Raw genomic sequence first — 24,937 nt, forward strand, 5'->3', positions numbered from 1 at the left:
AGTCATTTCAAACGAGCGCAAATAATATTTATTCGCAAATTGGCTGTTATATTTCAAATGCATTTATTCGCCACATTTCCTTCTTTCGCGTGGGAAAGGGTCGGACACGGCGCTCTCAAACCAACTGGACAAGATTCGCCCCAACGAAGCGAATTGCATAGAAAGTTGACCGAACGACGACACGACATTAAATGCTGCCAAAAAAATTGTTAAGAGATTAATTTTTGAAATTTTGAAAAATGCATTCTACCTACCTTGTCACAGTGTTTGATTGTTCGTGTTTGAATTGAAAGAAAACCAAAAACAAAATGGGATTTTACTTTTTCTTCTTCTTCTTGTGCTTGTGGTCTTTTTTGTGCTGAAATATGAAATTCAAATGTTTTTTGTTAATGAAAAAGTATTTCAAGTATGTTTCTGAATACATAACCTTTCTTCATTCGTAAATTAACGATCGCCGTATTTCTGCCTTCCTTACCAAAAACCTGTAAATTTTACTGAATCTTTATACCTTTTTATGCTTTGTGCTCTTTTTGTGTTTTTTACTCGCTTTTTCCTCGTCCACTCCATTATCTGTAATTGAAAAATTATTCAGCATATTTAAGTCACACCTGCAGAAGCATTGGGCGTGTTTTGTAGCCTAAAACCCCTCTATTGTCCCCAACCTTGAAAATGACCACTCCGTTTCGGCGGTGGCGCTGGACCAAAAATATCTTCACTCGTTTCAGCATTGCTATTTCCCTCTTCGGTTTCCATGGCAACTTCGGTCGGTGTCGCCGTGTCTGCGTAATACAGACGGTTATGGAGACGGCCGAGCATATTTATGGTTTTTCACCTGTTTCTAGGGTCGTATTTTCAGTTTTTTCGGGGGGACGTTTCTTTGAAGGAAGTTGGAATATCGGTCGCTTGAAAACCTCATCCGCTGCAACGCGCTCGGGTGGTTTTTCTAATTAATATCAATGGGTTAACTACGTAACCTGGTAAAATGATTACATTTGTTAAAATGTGTGATTCCAAGGTTAAAATCTGTCAAGTTCTTTGCCGGTAGAAATCGTTGCAGATATTACAATAGAATGGGGACCTACTCCGTTTTAAATCGTTTCACAGGAAATATTCGTGTCACAAAAAAATGTTGTACTAAAATATTACACACAGCATTGAGAAAAACATGCACGTCCGACGGCTAACTAGATTCCCCTAAAAACGACAAAGTTTCATGCAACAACCAAAACAAATAAACACCTAAAATGTTTCTTTAAGGTGCATTTGTTTTTACAATTACCCTGCTTTTCCTCATTTCTTAGGGTTTCCCCTTCGTCTGAGCTCTGGTTTGATTCTTGGTCTGAATCATCATCATCGGCAAATATTGACTTGAATAATTCCATACTCGGAGGTTCAACTTCCTCATAAACTACATGCCCTGCTCCCTCTTCCTTCGTTGCTTCCTGTTTGAGAAATCAAACAGAGATAAGTTTCCAGTATTGTGCTGACGTTGCTGCCAGCCATACTGCAATATACAGTAGAACTGATCTAAACTAACAATTTGGTGTTTCAGAGGATTCCAACAGCTGGTGTGCCACAAATATTTATGTAAAACGTAGGGGAAAATCCAAAAACAAAAGCTGTTTTTCAATAAAAAAGTGCATTGCAGTCTGTTTATTTTGCATAAAAAACGACAAAATCAGTAAAACCACCTCTGTTTTCTCCTCTGCCTCCTGTGAGTCTTCCGGTTCCTCCTGGACAGTCTCCTGCCTCATGGAGGGACCTGACATCACCGGCTCCTCATCCCATCTTCCTTTCTTGTAGGAGCTAACTTCTTTGAACAGAGAATTCTTGGTGTCACTTACAATCCCAGTTCCCCTCTACAATAATAAACACTAAAATTATCCTTTCGGTAAACAGAGACTTAAGATATATTGCTGCAGGGGAGTTAATTTGATTGCTATATCAAAAAAGTTAACAGAAGATATTTCAAGTAAGCTGTAAAAACAATGAAAGTGTTACCATCATTTTTTGATGAAACTTTGCCAGTATTTTTTTAGCAATATGGTTTATCATATATTTTATTTTTAAAATTTATACTTCGAACACTTAATTATGTTTGGATAAAAATTACACCCAGAAAAGCCTAAAAATAAAACTACCCAAGATGCATAAATGAATTAGATTTGTTGGTAAACAAAACCGACAAAACTTCTACCTTGGCTCGTTCTTTGGCTTCAGCAGTGATTGGAGGTTCCTCTGGTGCTTTCACAGTGTGCATGAGAGCAAGTGGCGTGATTGTGGTGTAAGGGTCTTGTGGCGTCCCAACAAAATCAGAACTAGAACAAGGACAGAATTTTACAAACACAATTGAAAAGTTATTAGAGATAGGAAAGTGAATTTCATACTCTGGGTAAGGGTTGGGGACATTGAATCTTTTGCACAGCAAAGGGTCTGGATGCCATTCCAGATTCTCTCTGGTCAATGTCCCGAAGGCCGGTTTAAGTTTGGGAGCAGTTAGACCAGATTTTATTTGCTCCTGAATAAAATTAAGTAACAGATTAAAAATTAGTCGAGCTATTAGTAGTTAATTAATTGAATATTGCTACGTGTTAACTGTATTTTGAACTATGGACTAAGTTTAATACCAATACTGAAACTAGAATGCTGGGATACGTTACTTCATTTTATCTGAAAATTTATTAGGATTTATTACAATAATAAAAAATTATATCATTAAAAAAAAAAACAATTTTGGAAAAGTAATCATTTCATCGCATTTTATAATACATAAGAACACAACTCACGGGTTATCTCATAATTCTGAGTATAATATGGGCCAGTCTCTTTATACTCAGAATTATCATGCATACATATAAAAAAACTTGCAAATTTGTTTTTCACCAATAAACAAAGTTTCCAAACCCAGTTTTGTTATTTCATAATATATATACTGATGCCTTCTTGTTGTATTGTTTAATCTTACCAACATCTCATCGGTCGATTCTGATTCTCCTTTGGTGAATCGGGAGTTGATCGTTTGCGCCACCAAGCGATTGTGGACCTGGTAGGCTCGGTGGAATTCTTCCCGTTCATGATTTCTCTCCCATTCCGTCAAATTACTCACAATCTCAGAGTAGGGATCTGTGTTTACAAAGGTTATGTCAAAACAGTTATCATCATAGGACAGGGGTGTCCAACCCATGGCCTGCAGACCACGTTTGGCCCAAGATGGCCAGCTGTTATGTCAAAACAGTTATCATCATAGGACAGGGGTGTCCAACCCATGGCCTGCAGGCCACGTTTGGCCCAAGATAGCCTGCCGGTCAATTTTTGAAATGAATTCAATCATGTATGCCTAATTTCATGGTATTTATTGCATCATTTTTGAACTGAACTGATGATTATCTGGGCAAGTGGAACAAATGATTAACACACATAACTGCATCAGACCCTAACGTAGAGTGCTGTAAAACACCTGCTTTTGCATAATGTGTGATGAAAACAAGAACATTAATTCTTTGTAAATTATATAACAGCCTCTGCTGAAATGACATTTAAATTCTACAACATTCATTGAAGTATTTCACATATTGGCAACAATGCCAATGTTTCAGAAATGTTAGAGATATTTTATATCTTACGCTTTTTTCGTTGTCTGATGGCTCTCTCATAATCTTCAAATCTTCTCTGTTTTTCAGGGTTATTTGAAAAAGGTTTTAATGCTCTTGGGTCACAAAGAGGTGTGGTCATGTCAATCTGCAAACAAAACGTAATATTTCACAAATGCTATAAAAAGTAGTGATTTAAGCAAAATATTAAATGCACAATTGTAACAGTACACAAAAATTGCAGAGACTGCCTTTAAAGGTAACAACTCAGGTACAACAGACATGAAATCAAGGAAAAATGCAACCCACGGGTTTTTGAACTTCCATCTTGGATGCTTTTTCCACATCTTCTTGAAACCCAAGCTCAACCGGTATTTTTGGCTTTTTGGCAGCTTCCATTTTCATGCGGTCTTCATGGGAAATTAGATCAAACACTGATTTGATTGGGTGGCTCGGTGGTAGGGTTACAGGTGCCGCGTCATCTGAAAGTTTTTGCCTTCTCTCCTCATACGTCATATCAGAGTATTTATTCGGGATGTAACCTGAGGATGAGTGGCCAGTTGAGCCATGTTCCTGTGGCAAAATAAAACATTTAAATACCACGGTAATGTGAAGTGCAATGCAAAGCAAGAACCAAATTCAAGTTCAAATACCAGCAGCACCACATATTTTAAAAGACAAAGGATTACTAAAGATAGTTAATTATCATGATTTATTTTACCAAAGCATTCATCGAAACACAATTAAACATGAATTTAACAAAAAATCTGTGCAATATGTAACAGGAATGTACTTACGCCATGAGACAAAGCCATGTTAATGCGTTCAGTCTGTTGTCGAAGCTTCAATCTTCTGTGAGGGTCAAAATCAGGGGGCACCACTGGAAGAGGGTATTCTTTTTTGTTTTGGTAAGCCACCTTTTCCTTCGCAGGGACAAATCCCTTAAGGGCTTTGGTCTTGTGATCAATTGCTTGTCTTTCTTGGGGACCTTCAATATTTAAAACATACAAATTTACATCAAAAAATGCCTCAAAATGGAATGTGGCAACTGTAGCAGAACATACAGATATTTTCACCAACAAATACTCTTTGGATATTTTTTCAAACTTTTATATACACAATCAACCTGCTGTGAATTCCATCCCTTGCTAATATTAAACAATATACTTGTCAGATCTCACGTATTTTTATGACGCTTTGAAGATAAAAGAATTTTAACAACAGTATTTACCTGTTATGGCCAATGGTCTTGTCCATCCGTAAGTGCTGTCCGGGTTCTTCTCTTCACCCATTATTCTATCATAGTTTTTCATGCTGTCCATGGTGTAAATATCCTCATCTTCCTCTTCAAATGCTCCAACACCGAATGCCTAAAATATCATACAGATTGTTGGCTAATGCAGTGGTTCCCTAATGGCACTTGCACACTGTTTCAACACTGTTAGGGGGTTGCAAACTTACTTGGATTGTTGTACAAGTGACAAAAAAATGAAATATATGTGTTACATAAGCAAATTCACCACTAAAAATGGTCACCATTGTCTGGGTGCGTTGTTATAACATTTTGTAATGGATTAGTGTATTGCCGCTTTACGAAACTTAGGAACCACTGGTTTAATCAAAAAGAGTGAAACTGCACCATGAACACCATAGATACTGTGTAGATTAAATCAAACCTGTCCCATGAAGGAAAGTCTGTTTCCTGACTTGGTCGTTGCTTTTACGGATTTTGATTCTTTCACTTTAGTGTGAAGTGCTTCGGTTGGGTTTAGGGGTTGATAACCAAGACCGTGGTAGTTGCCCTTCTGAATCAGGTGCTCTGGAATGACTTCAACATCATCAAATCTCACACTTCCAATTCCAAAAGAGTCTTCCTCAGACTACGAAACAGAGGATAAATTTTATAGGAAATTAATATATCCACCATTTATAGGCTTTTTTGCAAAAAATTGCAAATTAACGAAGCTTTTAATGATTAGACACCACTGCTGCAGTGGCACTGCATCAGAGGTTTCACTTAAGACATGAGAAGCATCAAAGCATTTAAACACGCAATATAAAAGCTCAAAGGGCTTTCTTATCCAATACCACATATATTTAATTACCTTTGGTATACATACAGTTTACAGAAAGAAATAGGGAAATTAGGAGGCAATAATTAAATGAGTTTCAGTATTTCTTATGGCTGCCTATTCAATCCCTGCCACATGTTATTAAAATGCATTATGTCAAACATTTTTATATGCGGTTATGTATTTACTGGTAATAAAAACTCACACTGCTTTCTGAAGCTTCACCAGGTAAAGCACATCCATAAACTTTCGACCCAAGGCCCTTTTTCTTCTTTTGTTTCTTTGAAAATCCACGGTCGTCTTTGTAACCCATTTTTAACAAAAGCTTGTAGCCAATGTTTTGTCTGCAAAAAGGCTGGAATTAGTTAAATATATCCACATAGACAGGATATAACTTACATATAACATCATACCTATATAAATATATATACAGGTATAAACCAAGTCAATTTACACACAACGTTTTTTGCAATTGTTTTGTGCCACCTCACAGACCCCATATAAAATTATGAATGCTTGGGACCCCTAGGCAAAATTTATCTGTAAGCTCTGGGAAAAAAAGTAAAAAAAAACATTTCTTAACAAGCAAAGATGAGAGGTAAAAATTTGCCACATTTAACAAAAAAATTGGTATATAACAAAATGAGAAGACTGTTCTTTCATTTACGGACCCCAAGATGGAAACCACTTTTTTTTAGGAATATAAATTATACATATGTACAATAAAGTTGTACCGTTTGGGAATGACGAGGGTTTCCATCAATTCTGCTCCAAGAGCCAGAGTCATTTTATCCTCCTGTATTTTGAACTGCTTTTCTTCAAGGTTGGAACGCATAGTGTTGGTCATAAACTCTTCGGACACATTGACTTCTGAAATTCCTAAGTTGGTGCGGTCCTATAAAGAACAACAAAAGCACATACTCAAATCATCTTCCACTCATTTTGAGTATTTTTTTGATGTTTGACAAGTGGACTTTTCAGTCACCAGTGACAATTTCTCTATGAAGATGGTGATAAGATTTTGATTCAAGCAAACAAACCTCTTCATCCATAAAGTCTTGCGGAGCATATGTCATTCGATCGGACTTTTTTGATCGCGAAGACTTAAAAGTTGATGGAGTCCATCCCTCCTTTGTACCCACAGTGTTGTAATAACCCGCTGAGAAACCACCCGTGAAGGCCCCATGGAACCTAAAAGAATCAGCAAGATTGACAATCAATAAAGCTGTATAGTTCATTATCATCCTAAGGATGCAAAAGCATCTGCATATAATATAAATTTTTAGACATTTCACTGCTCAAATTTGAAAAATTGGCTGTAAAATTTTTGTATGTAAGCTTCGATATTTATGCAAAAAAAATTAGGGGATTGAAAATAAATAAAATTATTAAGTGTTGCTTTGAATTTATTATTTTATACAACCTTCTTCTTCCTTCCTCATCGGTTACAATCTGCTCATGGACTGGAACATATTTCAGGTTGTCAAGTTTGTCTGGAATAAAGAACTGAACTTTATTGCTTCCTCACTCACAAACCTGAAGCAAATATCTCAATTTTGAAATCTTACCCTCTGGGATTTTAACAGCAGTTCCATATTTCACATGTGGGTTGTCATCATAATCATCCATTTTGCAAAAACTGGACGTATTCTCTGAGCCACAGTTTTAAATATATTTCCAGATCTACATTTTTGTGTAACCTAAAATGCAAAAAAATACACACATTTTATCAGAGTGATCATTTGGATGAGAATAATATGTACATGTAAACAAATGTTCACAAAATTTTCAATGGGTCGTATTCTGCTACATTGTACAATAGATTAATTATTGGACAATAGCATGCTCTGTGTACATTTCTTGGGTGCTACAATTCATAAAAAAAACAGCATGGCACAAATTTACTGAACATCCAAACAAAAATATTGAATAGAAACCAGAAAAATCAAGATTATTGTCATTTTTCGCAAACAAAATGTGGTTCACAATCTCCTTCTTGTTTTGTTTTGTCTCCTGCAAATAATTCTCTTGTTATCTCAATGCTTTAATGCCTGCGATGACGCTCTCTGGATCTGCTTCGTTTGCTGCGAGTCGGTGGTGACCTTGACCTTCGCTTTTTCTCCTTTCTTCCATAGAGTTGTCTACGAAGCTCACGAGAGATTGGCTTCAGATGCATAAAGTTGCAAAAGCCTCCACGAGTGCATTCCCCCATTTCATACTGACGACAGCATGCCTCTCGGAAATCGGTCACTGTGCTAAGCTCAGACATAATTGGTTGACCATTGAACCAGCGGTTGTTGAGGTCGTTAACCGCCTTCTCTGCATCTTCTTCGCGGTGAAACTTAACATATACATTTCCGACGAGATGGTCACCAAGATTGTCGCACACATTCATTTCCTCAATTGAGCCATATTTCTCCTCAAGTTCAACGAAAACTTCTTCAAAGAAATTGTCGTAGTGCTCCTGCATCTCAATGTCGGTGAATGTGCCAGCGGCAGTATTGTTAATTTGGGGATTTTGGTAAAGACCTTGAATGAGAATCGTTTGACTAAAAGTGGGTTTGTTGTGCAGCCTGGAGCACCGCTCTCCATGGCGACAAGCTCCGATTTTGAAATAAAATGAACAGTTGACTTTGTCTTTTTCTGTTCCAAAGATCGACGCAAGATATTCAGCCATATTGCAACTATAAGAAATTCCAAGCAAGAAACTAAAAGATTGCTTCCCGCCTATACACAAAACACAAAAACAATGTAAAACAAACTTGCAAAACACAACAACGTTACAAAAGCGTGGGAAACATTGAGACGAAAAGCAATGCTGATATGCTGGTTGGTCTGTTTTACCAATCCGCAACGCTCAGGTTTGTGTAATGTGTTGCAGCAAAATTGCACCAAGCAAAAGAAAACCTTAAAGACCATCTAAGCAGAACATTGTTTTTTGCAATAGTGACAGTTATTAAAACTTGGTCAAGTTTTTAAACACAACTCTTAAATCTTAGTTATTTACTTCAAAACGCTTTATTTCAAACACGACGATGCATTGGATATTTTTCCATACTATTTGACAGGCCATTCTAAAGTACACCTTTATGAAATTATTAAACATCGGAACACAAAATTTTATGATTTTCTTGTTTACTAGAGGGGCATGTAATGTATTCTTGTGATTAACTGTTGTTGATCACTAGACAATAATCCTCAATACATTTCTTTTGAGTATGTACTTCCTTGGGTTTAGTAAATGTAGTTCTGCATTTGGAGACCAACATGTGTGTGTTAACGTGATTGTTTTGAAAATAATATTTTTAGCTGTTCCACTTTGCAAAGTCGACCATCGACGAAAAAGTTAAGCTGTTATGGACTAGCATCGACTATGATGGAAATAGCCAAACTAATTGTTTTTCGTGCTACACGTTCTGGATTTTTGAAATCAGGTAGTAAAGCTTTACAGCAAAGTGAATGTGAACCCATGGTCATTTTGTAAGAATGTTGTGGTAAGGTTGTTATATTTGAAATAAATGTACTAATTTACATGTTTAATTTGTAGGCTAAAAAACTGATTCATAACATCTGCATCAGACAAAACTAATGGAATTTGTGTTTGTTTTAAAAGGCTTTCCATATGGTTGTCAACAAGTGTGCAATAAGACCACAGATTTCAGGTGGAGAAGAAAGCACGAAGATCGAGTTGGTGAAGGTATAAACAAAGTTCAAAATTCATACATTTTGCAAGTTTTCATTTTTTTATTGAATCCACAGGCTCAAAAGAACATGCAAAAAAGTATAGGCAGTACTCGGAGATAAACTACCAGGAATGGAGATATCCAAAAGCACAACGTGCTATTGATATTTCTTCTACTCGTATGTATTTTTTTAATTTCTATCCAGATTGCATCATAAATGCATCTTGGTAACAGTTTCTGAGTGAACAACTGCATAAAGATTTTTGATTTTCAGTAAATTTAAGATTCTTTTGTTTAGCTAATCCATTGCAGTCGTTTGTAACGATCATCACTATATTTTAGCTGAAATTGTGAAGCCATATAAGAGTGGGGAGACAGGCATGAAAAGCAAGCTATCCAATCCAAAAAAATCTCTAGTTGAAGCGAGAGAAAAATTTATGCAGTTGAGTATACAGTAAACAATGGATTTAATTGATATTTGACAATTCCCTTGGACATTTAGTTGTATGTGAACATAATGGTTGTGTTTATTGAATCAAAGACTATATTGTCCTCTTGTCTGCATCCCCTACAAAAGTGGTTCCCAACCTGTTAGTGATCACGAACCCTTTTGTAATATTCATAAACTTTAATGAGAAGGCTGCTCTTGCTCATACCTGCCCCTGGGACTTTACCATCGACCTCTTAGAGGCTGGGTTTTTTTTACCCAAAAATTTCTGTCAAATGACCAAAATGGCAGCAAAAATTTAGGACATTTTCAATTTATTTTGGTCTTTTATGGTATAATACTTTCGTTCGCAAAAAATGTAAGCAACTTTAATAATCTACCAGCCAATTTCCTTTGGGACATTGTGTCCGAAATGGCTTTTATTTTTTGTGACATTTATAAAAAAAATTGGGTCAATGACAGACAAATGACACAAAAAAAACCAGCTTAGAGGTCCCTGAATCACAGGTTGGGAGTTTCTGGTTTATAACAATGCATGCAGTTCATTCTAATCCATTTACTATATGTTTGTTTTGCGGATAAAACTGTCTAATCGATATGGTCCCAACTATTTTATAGCAACCGACTGCTAAAGAAGCATGTTCCTGACTATCACTCCAAACGATTTCCTGCTGAGGCTCAACAGGTTTATATCGATGCTCATAATCTATTAAACTCATCAAGGTGGGATTGTGAACTGTTGGAAATGTTTAGGAAAAAAATATTTGAGATTTGGTTGAAGATATAATATTACATACTGCTATTTTTTGCTGCCAGGCATACTTATTAATCAGAATTGTTCTTCTGGCACTCAAGTTTCTAGTGTTTATTTGAAACCGACGTTTCGTCTGCCATCCGGCGAGACTTCCTCAGGGTTATTTATAATATTACAGTTTCCAAAACTTTTTGTTGTCCTTCGAACTAATTTAGTTGGACACTTTCAAAGAAAAAAGACACTGAAGAGAAATTGCACAACCTTGTGACTGAACTTGCTTATGAGGTTTGTATACAATCTTTATGGTGGTTCTCTTAAAGCTCAAAATTATATGCAAAAACATAAATATATATGTACCAAGCCTGAGTATCTAAATGTTTTTTTATATTTTAAATCCACTAAACAGTTTGAAATTGATCTCTTTTTTTGCCAGGAAATGATAAAAGGCTTGCAGGCAAAAACTGTCATTTGGAATTGGATTGAAAACATAGAACCCCCAAGTGTCGTGCAAACTCTCTGTATGCCAATGGTTGATGATAACAACTACTATGCTCAAGTCACACTCAAACTGCACTCAAAACAGGTATGTAACTGTTTTAAGTTGTTCATGGTATTTTAAATATTTGCATGCAGTGGCCGGATTGAATGAAAAATGGTACTAGTTTCGTAATAGGGCAAAAGGTTCGGTAAAAATTCCACATGTTCCGTAACAATGCTCCATGTTTGGAAACAACCATGATTAGGTTTGCAGGCTTGGCAGCCCAGGCATTGCAGTCTAGCTGGATCAGCCTTTTTCCTGACAAGTCGGAGCAAGATTTGAAAAATCAAGCTCCCGGTGAGGTTTGAATTCAAGACCCTGGGCTAACCAGGCCCAACGCTCTACCAACTGAGCTACAGGAGCTCAGAGGTTTTACATGGTATATTGTGGCCAAGGTACACTGGTGCACAAGCGCACAATTTGTCAGGCGACCTTCACATATCTGTATATGTTTGGAAACAATGTTCAAATTAAGCATAACACGCTTTTTATCTGAACTTAACAAAAAGTGTTAGTTTTGCGACAAAAACCTATGACAAAAAGTAATTATTATTGTGTTTGTTTGGAGCTATGTAAAAACAGACAAACATATTTTACAAAAAGGTGGATCTCTTGGACCCCCTAGATAGGTCTAAGCTTTTCCATGGGAAATGAATGATTTCCTACCTTCATTGTTTGGAAACATAACATATTATCTCATTGCTGTTACTGCGCCGCGCGTGTTGAACATTTCAAATGGTAAAAAAAAGCAAAAATCAACGCCCTGTTTCTGTATAGCCAAATTCATCGTTGTAGGTAGCAACCAAAGTTTTGAATCTATATAGATACGTGTTGGTTTCCCGTAGAGCACTTTGGCAAAAGTGTCATTCTTAATCATTAGAACTAATTTACTTGTATGCAATTTACTTCTATCATCTCATACTAATCACTTTTTCCTGTTTAACCACAGACTCTTGTCGTGTACGACCGCTTCGGCCGTTTGATGCTCGGCGATCGCGATATTCCTCGTAATGTATTGGAATATGTTGTGTTTGAACGCCACATCTCCCATCCTTACGGCAGGTGGCGAATTCACGGAAAACTTAATGAAGGTGACTACCAGCGCGAACCTCTTACAAGGGTAAGTCACATTTTTTTGGATTCGCGAATTAATTATGATATACATTGCCTTTATATCCGTGCACGTGTTGTTGACGCATCAATCGTTAGCAAGCTTGTCACGTAATAGAGTCACTTGTAAAGCATTCAACGTTAGTTGTTTATGATTCATTCTATGTTGAGTGGCTTATGTGTGACGTGTTATACTTGGCTTTAAAATTTACTTGACAATTTGCCCGCGATAATTAGAAAGTCTATCAACAAAAGGCAAAAGTCGTAACAAATTACACTGTTTGTGTTTTTGGCACCGTTTTGTATGGGCTTCGAGCGGGGTTATCCAATATTATCGGTGGGCTTTGGCAACAGTTACAGCATTCAAGATATACAACTTTTTTCCCCATAATCCAATCTTCACCCTGGTGGAAACGTTTATTTAAATACACTTTCCATGTCTAAAATTTGTTAAGAAAATAGATATTCATGTCAGTCTTTTCATAACACCTCTAGGTCGGCCATAGTGGCTCTGAACGTTTTTGTCTTATTGGACCTATGCTGATGACGCCATAGTAGTCGGGATTCCCATTAAGACTTGAACCTTCGCCCTCTGAGATTCAAGTCTAGGGTTTTTATCTGCCCTGTAACTATGCTGGCACTGCTGAAATTCTATGTTTTCAAAATCTGTGACCACTTTGAAGGTAGTGACCCATTCTTTTCAGACCATCGCTTTCAAACAACAAAAACCTAAACGCGCTGATGCGGTCGACTGGCATAGGAAAGAACGGGAGATTCATCATTTCAAGTGGTATCCCCTGCGGCACGTGAGTATACTAAAATTGCAAGTTGCTCGTTTATAAAACAGATGAAGGTGCTACCAGCAATGGGGATACCCAAAAGCACAACGTGCTATTGCTATTTTTTCAACTTGCATGTATTTTTGTAATTTATAACCTAATTGCACTATACAGGTATCTTAGCAACAGTTACTAAGTTACCAGCTGAATAAAGGTAGTTTCGACTTTCGGTAAATTTAAGATCATAACAGCAAGTGGCGTGCGGTCTTAATATAAGTTACGGTTTAGAAACGAATCGCCCACACCAACCGGTTGGAAAGGATTCGCCGCGGTCGAAAGTACTGGAGCAAAAGACGAAAGAACTACGTTCTTTACAAACAGCACTGCAAGCTCACAAGAATGCGCGGGAAAGCCAGAAAAATCGTCCGCAGGAAGCGTTCCCTTATTGACAAAATGCGTAAAGAAGGAAAACTTCCCAAACCGCTAGTGGGCGCAGCGGAGCCGGAATTCGAAAAGTACTGATGACGCACTCTATACGAAAATATGTGCACCCTCAAAAGGTGAACACCAATCAGGCTTAACGCTGTAGGTGCTGACCTAGAATACATGTCATTGACCGATGCAGTGGCAAAAAGTGTTGTTCCAAAAAATAGCGCCGACGCTTTACAATTCTATGAATAAATATCAAAGTTGCAAGCGGGGGGTGTGCAGTTGCTAGTTACAACATAGTCGTTGGGGGGTAGGTTTTAGTTTTGATAGTCGTGCTTGGTGTAGTACAGGCCTTTGAAATTGGAAAAATCTGTGTATTATTCCAAAACAAACTTCTACTACAGCATGTCCCAACAAATGGAATAGTCATCTGTTCTTTACAAACGTTAGTGTGGTTTATATTTTGAAAGCACGGTCGTTGGAATATAGAATTCAACGTAAGTTCGACGACATAGTTAGCATCCACAAAGCAAAAAATTGCACTGGCGGCCTTTACAGCAACTATACACAATAAAACACACTTTGAAGTAACCAAGGCTGTTAGTTTTGAACAAAGGTGGTTGGGGGAGTAATTTTTTCATACTGATAGTGTTATTTTTAACCGTTATTATGGTTGCGATATTGTTACGAAAAGGGCATCGCTATGTACAACACAAGCCGACCTGGATTCCTATACGGATATCAGCCGCGTTACAAAAGCAAAATGTGAAAAGAAATCCCAGCAACGAAATTTTGTGTAATTTTGTATTTCGGGCTCGTGAAGCTTGGCATGAGATTGTGTAGTTACTAAATTATGCGCAGGGAAAAGTTGAGTTTTGCTTGTGGGAACGGTACAGTTAAAATGTTATAGGAAGAAACCTTATTTCCAGAATAAAGGGCGACTTTTTACTTAGGCGTGAAGACTTTCGAAGCAATTATGAAACGTTTCAACTCCGCCATTGTCCAACTGGAAAAAGCAGCCAAGAGGTTTAATATAAGCACAGTGTGAAGATGTACAAAAACTACATAGTGGAAACCAACATTTAATTTGCAGAGTTTAAGACTGTCTCATCATCAAAGCATGTATTCCTTCGTGGGCGGTTGGTCATAGACATTTTCCGGCTTCTCCTGGGATTTTGGTGACCCCGATTTCTGAAGTATGCCTTTTTTGAACTCGGCGACGTGGTACGACCCCTTGTGGCCAAATCTGTAGCGGAGGGTGGCCAATGCGAATATGAGCAGCACCAAAGCCGCTATGATAGATACAACTAAAAAATACAAAAAAAATAATTATAGCTGTTTAAATTTTATAATGGGGAATTATGGGTCCTTCAAATAGGAGCATTTAGCAATAAAGGTGTTGAAGGCATCGCTGTCTCTAAGCGTTATTGCCCACAAAGATATATTTTTGTAAAGATTAGCAATAAAACGTGGGTAGTGGATTGGTGCAGCTGCCTCTACGATGCCCTTCCAACAAGAACTTTTGGCCTTTCAATTAACATAAAAATTTAAATATCTAAATTTCGGTTATAAACGATTGTGCGAGTCGCTATCATTCACGAAACCATATTGGAATTGAAATAAAACACTATCTGCATTCCAGGAGGAACGGACAGATGGGAAAATAAAATATAAATACCTGTTGTTGAAATCGATCCTTGAACAAGAGTGATCGCGATATTATCATGCGATAATATGTTTTTGTAATGAAATATTAATCATCATTGATTAGCGCAGAATGAACGCGTGAATGCAAATAAGGCGTCCAAAAAGCGCTGCTGTTCTTTGGCGCCGCTAATGCGCCACCGTTAGTCGATACGTTAATACTTTTATCCATTGCGCAGAGCATATGCGTCCTTCAATGCCTTATACGCCTTTCGGTTGACATTCAAGGTTAGGCTGCTGAAGAGCGCAATGATTAATTCATAACCTTGCCATGTGTTGAAGATGCCTTAAAAACTCTGTTGTGTTCTGTGACATTTGCTTTCAATATACGTTAGTTTTTAGCAGACATATCTTTCCTTACTTTCCACAGAGCATTTAGCACTCTTAATTGTACGATTGTAACATACAGAAGAGGGAATTTAAATTATCCAGTTACCTTAGGGCGGCGTTTAATACTTTTTAGTGTCGCATGCAACATACCGATCAGTATTGTTATGCTGGCCTTGTAGGTCGACGCGTAAATGACGTCAGACGTGGCGAAGGTCGTGTTTGGGTAGGAGGTTGTTTCAACATTGGGTTCTAGTCCAGTACCTAGAAACAAACATTAAATCTATTAGCATTGTACATTGTTAATCGTTGGAATAGATCACATTAAAAACATAAAATATTCGAGTTTCATCGAAATCAAGATTTTTCAGACTTGGGGCTCGACGGTTAAGAGCCACAATGCTCTCTGCACGTCAAAAACGAAACGACAGACAATTTTTACAACGTGTAAACTAGAAGCCCGGATCAATGTCAATCATTGGATAAATTTTCATTTGTCACGCGAATCGACCCGACTCCGTTGCTGTAGTGTGGAAGAACGCAGATTGTGGATAAACGTGTGTCAATTTATTCGCTTGCAGGATGTCACGGGATGCATAGAAAGGGTGCATGCATTGCAAGTGCGCAAAAACAATGGTCACGTCCGTCGTGGTGACCGTTAGTCAAACTTCATTTAGCCAAAATTGTTCATTCATTGTACAAGAAAGGCTGAAAACCGGGGCTTTCATTTACGCACGAGGAAGTATGCGCAGTTTTGTTGCTTTGTGCTCACAATAATCCGTAGGGTTTATTATGGACATTTTTTCAGAATATATTTACTAAATATTCACAGACATACCGGGGCTTAAACCAGGGGTGCACAACCTGTGGCCGTACGGCTTTCTGTGGCCGTACACATGCTTGATACTACATTTGTATTGTCGGCCGTGCATTGTCAAAAACTTTACAGGTTTTGCCCGGATGTTTGTCTAAGCCGGCAATTATAAAAAAGGTTGTGCACCCCTGGTTTAGACGATTGCCTTTTGAAATCAGGAAGCAGAGGCGGAGGAAGAGGGCATGGAACTTAATATTAAGTGTCATAAAAGGTTGCTTACCACTGCCGCTTGTCAAATCCTCGTCATCTGTATTAAGGAAGCCTTCCCCAGCAAGATCCATGACACAAAACAGTAATGCGTCCAATCCGACGGTATTATTGCAGTTCAAAAGCTAACAGGCATTTTCTGTTGTACCTGGACCAAAAACCAACAAAGCGTATTTTGGGCAAATTTCGAAAACCTACGTATTAACACGATACATTTCTGCTAATAATGCGTTTATCATGATTACCTAAACTTTTTGAAAGTTAAGCATTTTATATATACATGCACTCTCCTGGCTTGCAAACACAACAGCTGTACTAAAAAAAGGGCAAACAATTTTCCGCGCGAATCGCGCGAGCGGATTTTCACCACCCTCAGGCCGCCACCTCGACAGCAACAGAAGCAGCTGTAATTGATGCAAGTGCTATAATTGAGAAACGTATGCCCGCCGCGTGCAATCCTCGCCCTTGCCTCGTCAGCTGCTGTTTCCTCTGAAATAGGCTTTCAGCAGTCTCTAGGCTTGCTGGTCACCCAAATATGTTGGAGGTATATAATACGCATGTGCGGAAGACCGGTTGCTATGAGCTACATTATTTATACAGCGGTAAAGTCAGCCGCATGCATGGCTCATGGGAAAAGCACGTATCACAGTTGATACTAATGCGTTCCTTACGCCCTGTATTGTATCAGATGATTCGAAGTGCTGTCGTTACCACCGCCAAGTTTATGTGATCAAGTTCTGCTCAAGACTACAGTCAAGGTCAGTAAATTACGCAATCAGCGGCTGCAAGCTCGAAAATGATTAAATTCCTGTTGTAAAGCAGTTTTTAACGGGCGGGCCTTTCACTTGTTTTCAAATAAATATAACCGATATGTACAGTTTTTTCTGCCATGCGGACTCACTTAGCTACATGCTGTACTTCGCCGTTTTATGCAATCAATACTTGCAGCTTGTTACAGCCGGACGCCGCGTGCTGACTGACGGCTTCATCAGCCTGACATGACTTATGAATTGTGCCTTTTTCGTACACGTCACGCCACTGCCAGCATTTGCCACCCATACTCAGTCCTATAGTTTCCTGTGTTGCGAGTCGAGTTGCGCGTTGTTTTTTTTCTTCTGTGACTGTAAATATTAAATTCATATTGTTGTCCGACAAACCGATACATGCACAATTACATGAAATGACAGCATCACATGCTTCTGAATAAATAGAAAAATTAAGACCAAACAATAATATTGATGTGAAAAACAAATTTAAAGCTCCGATGTTCTTTATCCAACACGAGGCAAATACACTTTCGGTTTGTACTTCATTAATTATCTCGCGAAACTCCGCAAAATCATTTCTTGAATGAATCGGGAAGCTCCACAAATTGACAACACCGTCATTTATAACTGTAGGAATTCAGCCTCATTTGCTTAAATTTCCGGCCGATTATACTCATTTTACTCAAAAAGTAAACAGGAAGAAAGTATTTCCGTCTTGATGGCTGCTATGTGCCAACAGTTCGTAGATTAATGTGAAAATTTCAACCCTCTGCAAGAAGTTACCTACAGATCCCAACCGCAAATTGCTTATTGTTGCAAATTCGGAAGGACGCTTATTCTTCCTTGCGACATACCCGGAAAAGTGCAATAACTCTACCTGTCAGCAAAACCCTTTAGTGGCAAAAATAAAAGTCCCTACAGTCTCCCCCAACGAGTCGCTATGTCGTTGATTGGTGAGCGTGACGTCACGACAAACCTTGCTCTTGCAATGTCATTGGGTGGTAATGCCGGGTAATTTAAATTTTCATCACGTTGGTATCACTTGATGTCTGTGCGAGCAGGTCGTGATTTAAATACAAAATACCGGTGAGTTGTAGACAGTAGTGCTCACTGTTTTCAACCCATAAGGTCTCATTAGTGCAACTGGTAAACTTGTCGGACACAGATTTTTTCACTTTTTGGTGCTTTGCAGTCAACGTCACACTGAGATAGGACCTCAATAGGTCAAAACAACGTGCACTCTATGCAGAATGCGATGCTTCCAAATACACCACGCTTCACTTTAAGTTAACCGCCTAAAAAACTGCAAAGTTTCTTGAAACAATGCACATATATTTTCTTGATCAGTCAGTGCATTTTTAAGCGACAATGATTTAGGTTAGTAGATGCCGTGGAACTTCGTGTACTTACCTACCTACCTACGTTAATTAAGCTATATGTAACTTGATCTTTAATTACCGTTGAAACATGCGCTCGATTGGCGCCTAATATAGCCTATATACTGGTACGACGTTGCATAGGTCAGTTACGAAACGTTTCAAGGTGTGCGGGCATAAGTCGGTGATTTTACACAAACTGCAAACCGTAGCAAGCCGCAAACGACACACAGACGACAGCCGTTTCCCCAATTTATTTCCGTATTGGACCATTCGACACCACCATGGCGCTCCTTTACCACTTACGAAGCATAGAACGTGTATCGGACGCCCTCGCTCAGATCCTGACTGATGTCGCCATAGAATATATACCTGCAAACACAAGGAGCGTATAAGATTTGGAAAGTGTGACAAAACTGACAACACTGGACAAATGTCCTTTACCAAAAACAGATTCGACGCGAAAATGCGGACTGAAATTAAAAACCCTTTAGAGGTATCTTTAGGACCTCAATCGTACTTGAGACGAATAGATTCAAATGTATTTTTACAACTATGTACTGCGAGTTGGTAAAAGGACTAAAACGTAAACATAGAAATCATACTTACCACGTTTGTTCATGGTCGACCCAGACCCTTATTTGCGACACGGTGATGTATTGATTGGTGACCGTGAACTCTTCCTGGGTCCACAGTAGTTTCACCTTGTAGAAACTTGCAGGGAAAGTATCGTATTGCGCCACGTATGAGTAGGTTGTGCTTGGGCGTAAATCAAGATCTTGTTTTTCGCTGTAACGAAATGAGTAAACATATTTCAAGCCAGTTTCTACATCTACCGAATTTGTAGTAAGAAACAAACTTTAAAACCTAATTAAATTTGTTTACGTAATTTGAACCAGCTTTGGATTTTTTGTTTAGTTAAATACAATCTGCTTTTAGGCAGTCTTGAAGTGTGGTAAGTCGCAAAAGACACTTTATAAAAAGCAGTTGAAGCTGATGCAGCTAATGGAAAACGATTCAATTTTGTCGTTTCCAAATACTGTAGAAGGTAGATAACTGTCCAAGATTAGAAAGCTGTGGTTCATGATGTTGTGTGATTTTTTGCCAGCGATGACAGCAATGTTACAAAAGCACTTTATATTATATTGAGAATTTGTTTTGAAGGAAAACGTAGACACAACTGACTCGCTCAATTGTTCCTGTTCTGTGTTGCTGCTCGTTCCGTACAACGTTAAGTAAAGTCTTCCTTGAATTCCGTCACTGTTGCTACCCAAATCGACTTCAACGTATGTCATATACTCTGAAATTAAGAAAAAAAACACTTAAAACCTTTAAACACGGTCTGGAACCCTTTGTTTTTCACTTTCTGGGGCGAATTTCGTGTTGTTATGATTTTAGCCAACAAAGGTTTTTGTTTAGTTACTGCAAAAATTATTCGTTATATCTACACCCAAAATTTAGTAACCTTATCTTGCGATTAGGTCTATTGATAATTTTGGACTCTTTTAATAGTCTCCGTTTTGACTAATGCTAAAAGTTAGGTCAAGAAATTGCTATAAATATATAGCTTTTCAAAAAATACGGGATTTTCAGTTACCACAATACGGTTCCAAGGATCTTGTTTCCAAGTAATAATTAGGGTCGCTGATACCTCCCGAATATGTGAAGCTCCAATAACCCATCTGAGGGCAAGTCTGAAATATCGGAGTTCATTTTTAAACTAACAATATTTAAATTCAAAATGGTAAAATTTAACGTGATAGTTACAGCGACAACGTCTTTCCGCGAATAAGTTTCTAAGATAAATTTCTCATTGCTCGAAAACATGTATGGTAAAACAAGTCTGTGGCCCCCTTACCCCAGACGAACCACAATCGTTGCATTTTCCAGCCAAGAATTCGTCGTAACTCAAGCACGGGTTTCCCACGAAAGGACAAGTTGTCGTCATGCTCTCTGTGAAGAGGTCGAGCGCCCTCAAGTGGTTGCAGGCAACGAAATTTTGCGTTCCTTGCCACAAGCCGTCCTGGTCCAGAATCGTGGACAACGCGTTCTAAAACCCCACAAACAAGGTTTGGAAATGAAATACTACAGTTTTTGGTGCATTTTTTGAGAGAGTCTGATTGCTTTAAAAGGCAACGAGCTTTCGCGAGGTATTCCATGCTTCATCAGATGCGACAAAGATCTAGAGACTGATACGGCGTAGTGCAAAATTTGGAATTAAAAAAGGTATTTTTAAACTATGGCAAAAGGAAAAATCTTGAAAATTTGATTGCCAGAAAGCGGAAATCAGTCAAAATATGCTTATTTAACTTCAAACAGTCTTGTATGTTATGACATAAGCACCTGATCACAACCAGGCTGGGCGATACCATTGTTTGGCCAAAAGTCGATGTGTCCTGACACCTGGTTGATACCGAACCCAAAATTCACTAGTTTCTCGGCATCCGTGTGAATGACGTCAACGTACTGGGCATCTGTGGACTCGAGGCGTACTTCGTTGGGGGTGTTCTGATAGTATGGCCCAGCCGGGTCCAATCCTGTTTTGGGCACAAAAACACACAACTTTTGAGAACGTATACAAGGGTAACAGCTTGTGTTTTGAGTTTATTCAATCAAAAACCATTGCAAAACAGTAAGCATGTTAACAATCACCAACGAGGTATAATGTACTGTGCTAATATTTAGTTTAAATCATTCTAGTTTTTGTGGTTCCTTCTTACCTGTAATACGATCAACTTTGGGGGAAACCTTGCCACCCAAGTAGCTGCAGGACTGGGCACCAAGACTGTGACCAATGCAATGGAAGTTTTCCGAGGACATGGTCAGGTCATACTGCGTAAAAGAGTATATGCGTTACGCTATTTGCAGCGCAATGTCTTGATAATTATTTATATGAGTAAGTTTAATCTCGTGCAATTCTTGTCGTTAGAAATAACTTGCTCCAATCAGAATATCTTGGCCTTTATAGAAAGCCTTGATTTTTTTGATGTGTTTCTATTTAAAACAAAGATCAACGTTGAAATTTGTAAAAAAAGTTAGAGATGCACCTTCATATTGTTGATAAACACGGCAATTTCCGCACCAACGATCTGGGTGTCCGCCACACTTTGCGGATATTGCAATGTTGTGGAACCTCCTGGCCAACTAACTCGAAAAACGTTGCAGTCTTCCACCTGGCGACAGCAAATTTTCGGGTTCAAACAGAAACACAAGCTAAAGACAGCGTATTTTTGAAAAGTATCTAATTTGTATCTAATTGAAAAGTATCGCATTTGTCATTTATAGTGAGATGCAGACAGGGCTTCTGTTTCAATCTAATATACGTCTCATCGATGCCGCCATGGTGTGAATTAAAAAAATCTTGTCAGCTAAATAGCCGATAAACTTCCACTTTGTGTTGACTATACAGCCACCATTAACCATTGGCAAAACATGGTATAACCCGCCAGAAACAAACCAAGATGGAAACACTGTGGCCAAGCAAAAGCTTAAACCAACAGTGCCATCAGGTTCCGTGTCACAAAAATACATGCAAAGGCAATAGAGCTTGACATTTGTTTACTTGGCAAAAGCGCTATATTGTATTCGTATCCTCGACAGTGTCAACAAATGTCTATGAAAGAAGAACGTCACCTTGCGGAGAGCGTCACTCATATCTTCTAACCACTTAGTGTCGCCGTTTTGAAGAAAGCCGTGGACGATGAATTTCGTTGGGTTATTCCGATTAAAAGTTGTCTGTCTATAGATAAAAAGACAGCCAGGCGTAAGTTAGACATTAAACTATTTCTGTTTTATGTAGACAAAATTTAACCTTTGCTAAACGTTTGCTTTTAATTATATCTCGCACCAGTTTTGCCCATGTTTACAACTTGCGTTGAGACAGATCATTTCGAGAGTTGCAATAAGTAAGATCACCCGGGCCAGTTAATCGAAAACCATTTTTGGTTCTTCGCTGGCCCTTTTTCGTCTCTTCCACATGACTGTTATAAAATGTTTGCAATGATGCCGAAAAAATATACGAATGTACGAATGTACATAGGCGTTAATTTGTGTACGTACTGAAGACCGTTCATATCGTCGTTGAAAACCTCAACATCCAATGCTTTTCTGGTGTCAAGGTAGAATCGGACATTCACTTCTTCGGGTGGGTTGGGTAAATTCTTTGTTGGTCTTTCTTCAGTCCCGCCCCACGGGTAGTCATCGGTAAAGCACCCCAAATTCCCGTAGCACACGGAGTCGCCTGTACAAAATCATGCAACGTGAAGTATCATTGTACTACTGTAACCGAAATTAATGCGACAACCGTCTGGCTTGCCACTGATTACTTTTCCCGTCAGTCCTTTAACCAATTAGCGTACCACACGTCTGCCATGCAAATACGACTGCTCAAGCGTACCAAATTAAACTGTGAAAAAGTGAAACAAATACCGATACATGCCAAATGTGCAGGAAAATAACCAAGAAAAATATATGAATTAAAGTGCGGTAAAGAGAAAACAATGAAAGCAACCAAATATGCGTAAAACGAAACGAACAAATTCGTGTTGCTGCCATGCATATTTCAATTAAAATAGACTGATCTTCTGACATAAATTAACATAATGTATTCTCAAAAACCCTGATAAAGTCTGACAGACGAAACGCCGAGAACACAGTACATTAATTTTATGCCAGAAGATCAGTCTATTTTTAATCATAAAGTATCGTGATTACTAGACCTAACATCGCCCGCATGTGGGCGCTGTGGGACAGTGAACCACTGTGATCAACTATCGCCTTTTTCGCCAACACAAATACGAAACAGGAAAACCAATTAAAGATTCTTACGTAGCAAATCAACGGCTTAAATTCGGACGCCTTAAGTTTCTTTGTTGGATCCAACATACGATAATAAGGGAAAAACTTAATTCTTACCGTTTGCAACCCCAACCAGTGCGCACGCACAAAGCAACGCTGCCAAGTAACTCTGCATGATTTTTGTTCCTACAGTGAGACCTGCTGAGAATATCGGAACAGTTATATGTTATTCCAGATTTAGAAAAAAAAAAGTTTTTCAACTACACTGTGGAGAAAACAAAAAAGTATTGCTTGTTCGTTTCTCTGTTCTTGTTATTAAGCATCAAGCAGCTTATTTTTGTACTACTCTATCGGTTTACTTGTGAAGAGAACTAATGTATTTTAGTCCACTAACACTGACAGGGTACCTAAAATTGTCACAGCGCAGTGACGAACAACAAATGTCTGTCCATATTACGTACGTGACTAAGGCTTTTATATCCTTTTCCAACCCATGCCTCATCCTATTTTAGACAAAACATAAATAGCTTTAGCAGGTGCTTTTACGGAAAATTATTCCCATGTCAAGGGTTAAAGTTACAGGCAGTGTCCTGGAGTGTTTCCCACTCTATGGGTTCAGACGCGTTGTTTGTCGCTTGTACAAACGCTACGCCTTTGCAGCGCAATGTCTTGTTAATTATTTATCGGTGTTTTAATAAAATCTCCCACAATTCTAATTAAAATTAAATGAAAATAAATAGCACATATCAGATACCTAGGCTGTGACGTTCGTTTTGTTCTCTTTTGGAAATCCTTTTAATTTTGTTGGCAGCGTGTTGTCAGGGTTACATGTTAACACATATTATGTTTCATTGTATAAACGTGCTTTCATTTTTAACAATGCAACATTCGATTCCATTCACACGGTTTATGTCGCAACAAACGCCCCTTGACTTACATAATACCCAACAGTTCAGTGACTTTCTAGCGGTTTTCCACCGCAAACCAGATCAAAGCGAGTCGCAGTTTATGTATCAACTTCTCATTTCCACGTTTGTGTGCCTTTTGATCCCAAAGCAAACTAAATCCCGTAGTTCAAGTGTAATGAGCTTTGCTATAGTTTTTAAACAAAAACACGGTGGCAGAGTGAGGCACGTGGGAGTTGACATAAAGCATTGGGCCCTGCGGTATGTTGGCATTGTTGCGTCACAAAGATGGTGGACTGTTTACCCTTATTGTCCCAGGTAAACTTTAAACCGCTCCCCTTTACACTTTTGACATGCGTTACTCACCAACCATGACGTCACTATTCCGATAAATGGAATCATTTTGAGCGATTTTCAGTGAAAATGCTCATGTTGTGACATGACTTAACTTGCAAGCATTTAAAAACTACCCAAACGTCATGCATACGAAAAAATCAACTAAAATACGATTTTGACCGGTGTTATGGGACAACGGTTTTGTTTAATTTTAGGAAATAGTTAAAAGAGGAGTTTATTT

The 24,937-nt window shown here is 38.4% G+C and overlaps 5 protein-coding genes across 5 annotated transcripts; 1 reads left to right on the forward strand and 4 right to left on the reverse strand.

Annotated features, from left to right (window-relative positions):
- Window positions 1-20: 20 nt before the first annotated feature.
- On the reverse strand, window positions 21-7,364 carry LOC145907937 (G patch domain-containing protein 1-like). The gene is made up of 20 exons (XM_082995057.1): window positions 7,231-7,364; window positions 7,086-7,155; window positions 6,703-6,853; window positions 6,397-6,557; window positions 5,868-6,006; window positions 5,267-5,470; window positions 4,822-4,960; window positions 4,388-4,578; window positions 3,900-4,163; window positions 3,624-3,738; window positions 2,966-3,123; window positions 2,388-2,518; window positions 2,198-2,318; window positions 1,692-1,859; window positions 1,280-1,442; window positions 833-943; window positions 663-779; window positions 509-570; window positions 255-358; window positions 21-194 (listed from the first exon to the last, which is right to left on the reverse strand). Exons 1-19 carry the CDS (start codon window positions 7,289-7,291, stop codon window positions 317-319), a joined length of 2,568 nt encoding a protein of 855 aa, XP_082851183.1. The 5' UTR covers window positions 7,292-7,364; the 3' UTR covers window positions 21-194; window positions 255-316.
- On the reverse strand, window positions 7,363-8,385 carry LOC145907938 (splicing factor U2AF 35 kDa subunit-like). Its single transcript, XM_082995058.1, has one exon. The coding sequence runs from the start codon at window positions 8,337-8,339 to the stop codon at window positions 7,707-7,709; it is 633 nt and encodes a 210-aa protein (XP_082851184.1). The 5' UTR covers window positions 8,340-8,385; the 3' UTR covers window positions 7,363-7,706.
- Window positions 8,386-8,881: 496 nt separating this feature from the next.
- Window positions 8,882-13,670, forward strand: LOC145908269 (large ribosomal subunit protein mL45-like). The gene is made up of 10 exons (XM_082995513.1): window positions 8,882-9,096; window positions 9,276-9,359; window positions 9,422-9,523; window positions 9,688-9,787; window positions 10,412-10,516; window positions 10,763-10,832; window positions 10,981-11,130; window positions 12,035-12,205; window positions 12,900-13,001; window positions 13,263-13,670. The coding sequence occupies exons 1-10, from the start codon at window positions 9,036-9,038 to the stop codon at window positions 13,494-13,496; spliced, it is 1,179 nt and encodes a 392-aa protein (XP_082851639.1). The 5' UTR covers window positions 8,882-9,035; the 3' UTR covers window positions 13,497-13,670.
- Window positions 13,671-13,767: 97 nt separating this feature from the next.
- Window positions 13,768-16,665, reverse strand: LOC145908270 (uncharacterized). Its single transcript, XM_082995514.1, has 3 exons — window positions 16,529-16,665; window positions 15,588-15,698; window positions 13,768-14,710 (listed from the first exon to the last, which is right to left on the reverse strand). The coding sequence occupies exons 1-3, from the start codon at window positions 16,587-16,589 to the stop codon at window positions 14,517-14,519; spliced, it is 366 nt and encodes a 121-aa protein (XP_082851640.1). The 5' UTR covers window positions 16,590-16,665; the 3' UTR covers window positions 13,768-14,516.
- Window positions 16,666-18,298: 1,633 nt separating this feature from the next.
- On the reverse strand, window positions 18,299-23,950 carry LOC145908944 (pancreatic triacylglycerol lipase-like). The gene is made up of 13 exons (XM_082996265.1): window positions 23,947-23,950; window positions 23,573-23,653; window positions 22,718-22,898; window positions 22,292-22,397; window positions 21,706-21,831; window positions 21,379-21,490; window positions 21,002-21,195; window positions 20,517-20,708; window positions 20,256-20,352; window positions 19,844-19,958; window positions 19,268-19,447; window positions 18,965-19,030; window positions 18,299-18,485 (listed from the first exon to the last, which is right to left on the reverse strand). The coding sequence occupies exons 1-13, from the start codon at window positions 23,948-23,950 to the stop codon at window positions 18,299-18,301; spliced, it is 1,641 nt and encodes a 546-aa protein (XP_082852391.1).
- Between the last annotated feature and the right edge of the window lie 987 nt (window positions 23,951-24,937).

This window comes from Ascidia mentula, chromosome 7, assembly GCF_947561715.1.
Source record: "Ascidia mentula chromosome 7, kaAscMent1.1, whole genome shotgun sequence".
In the NCBI taxonomy this organism is placed as follows: Eukaryota; Metazoa; Chordata; class Ascidiacea; order Phlebobranchia; family Ascidiidae; genus Ascidia; species Ascidia mentula.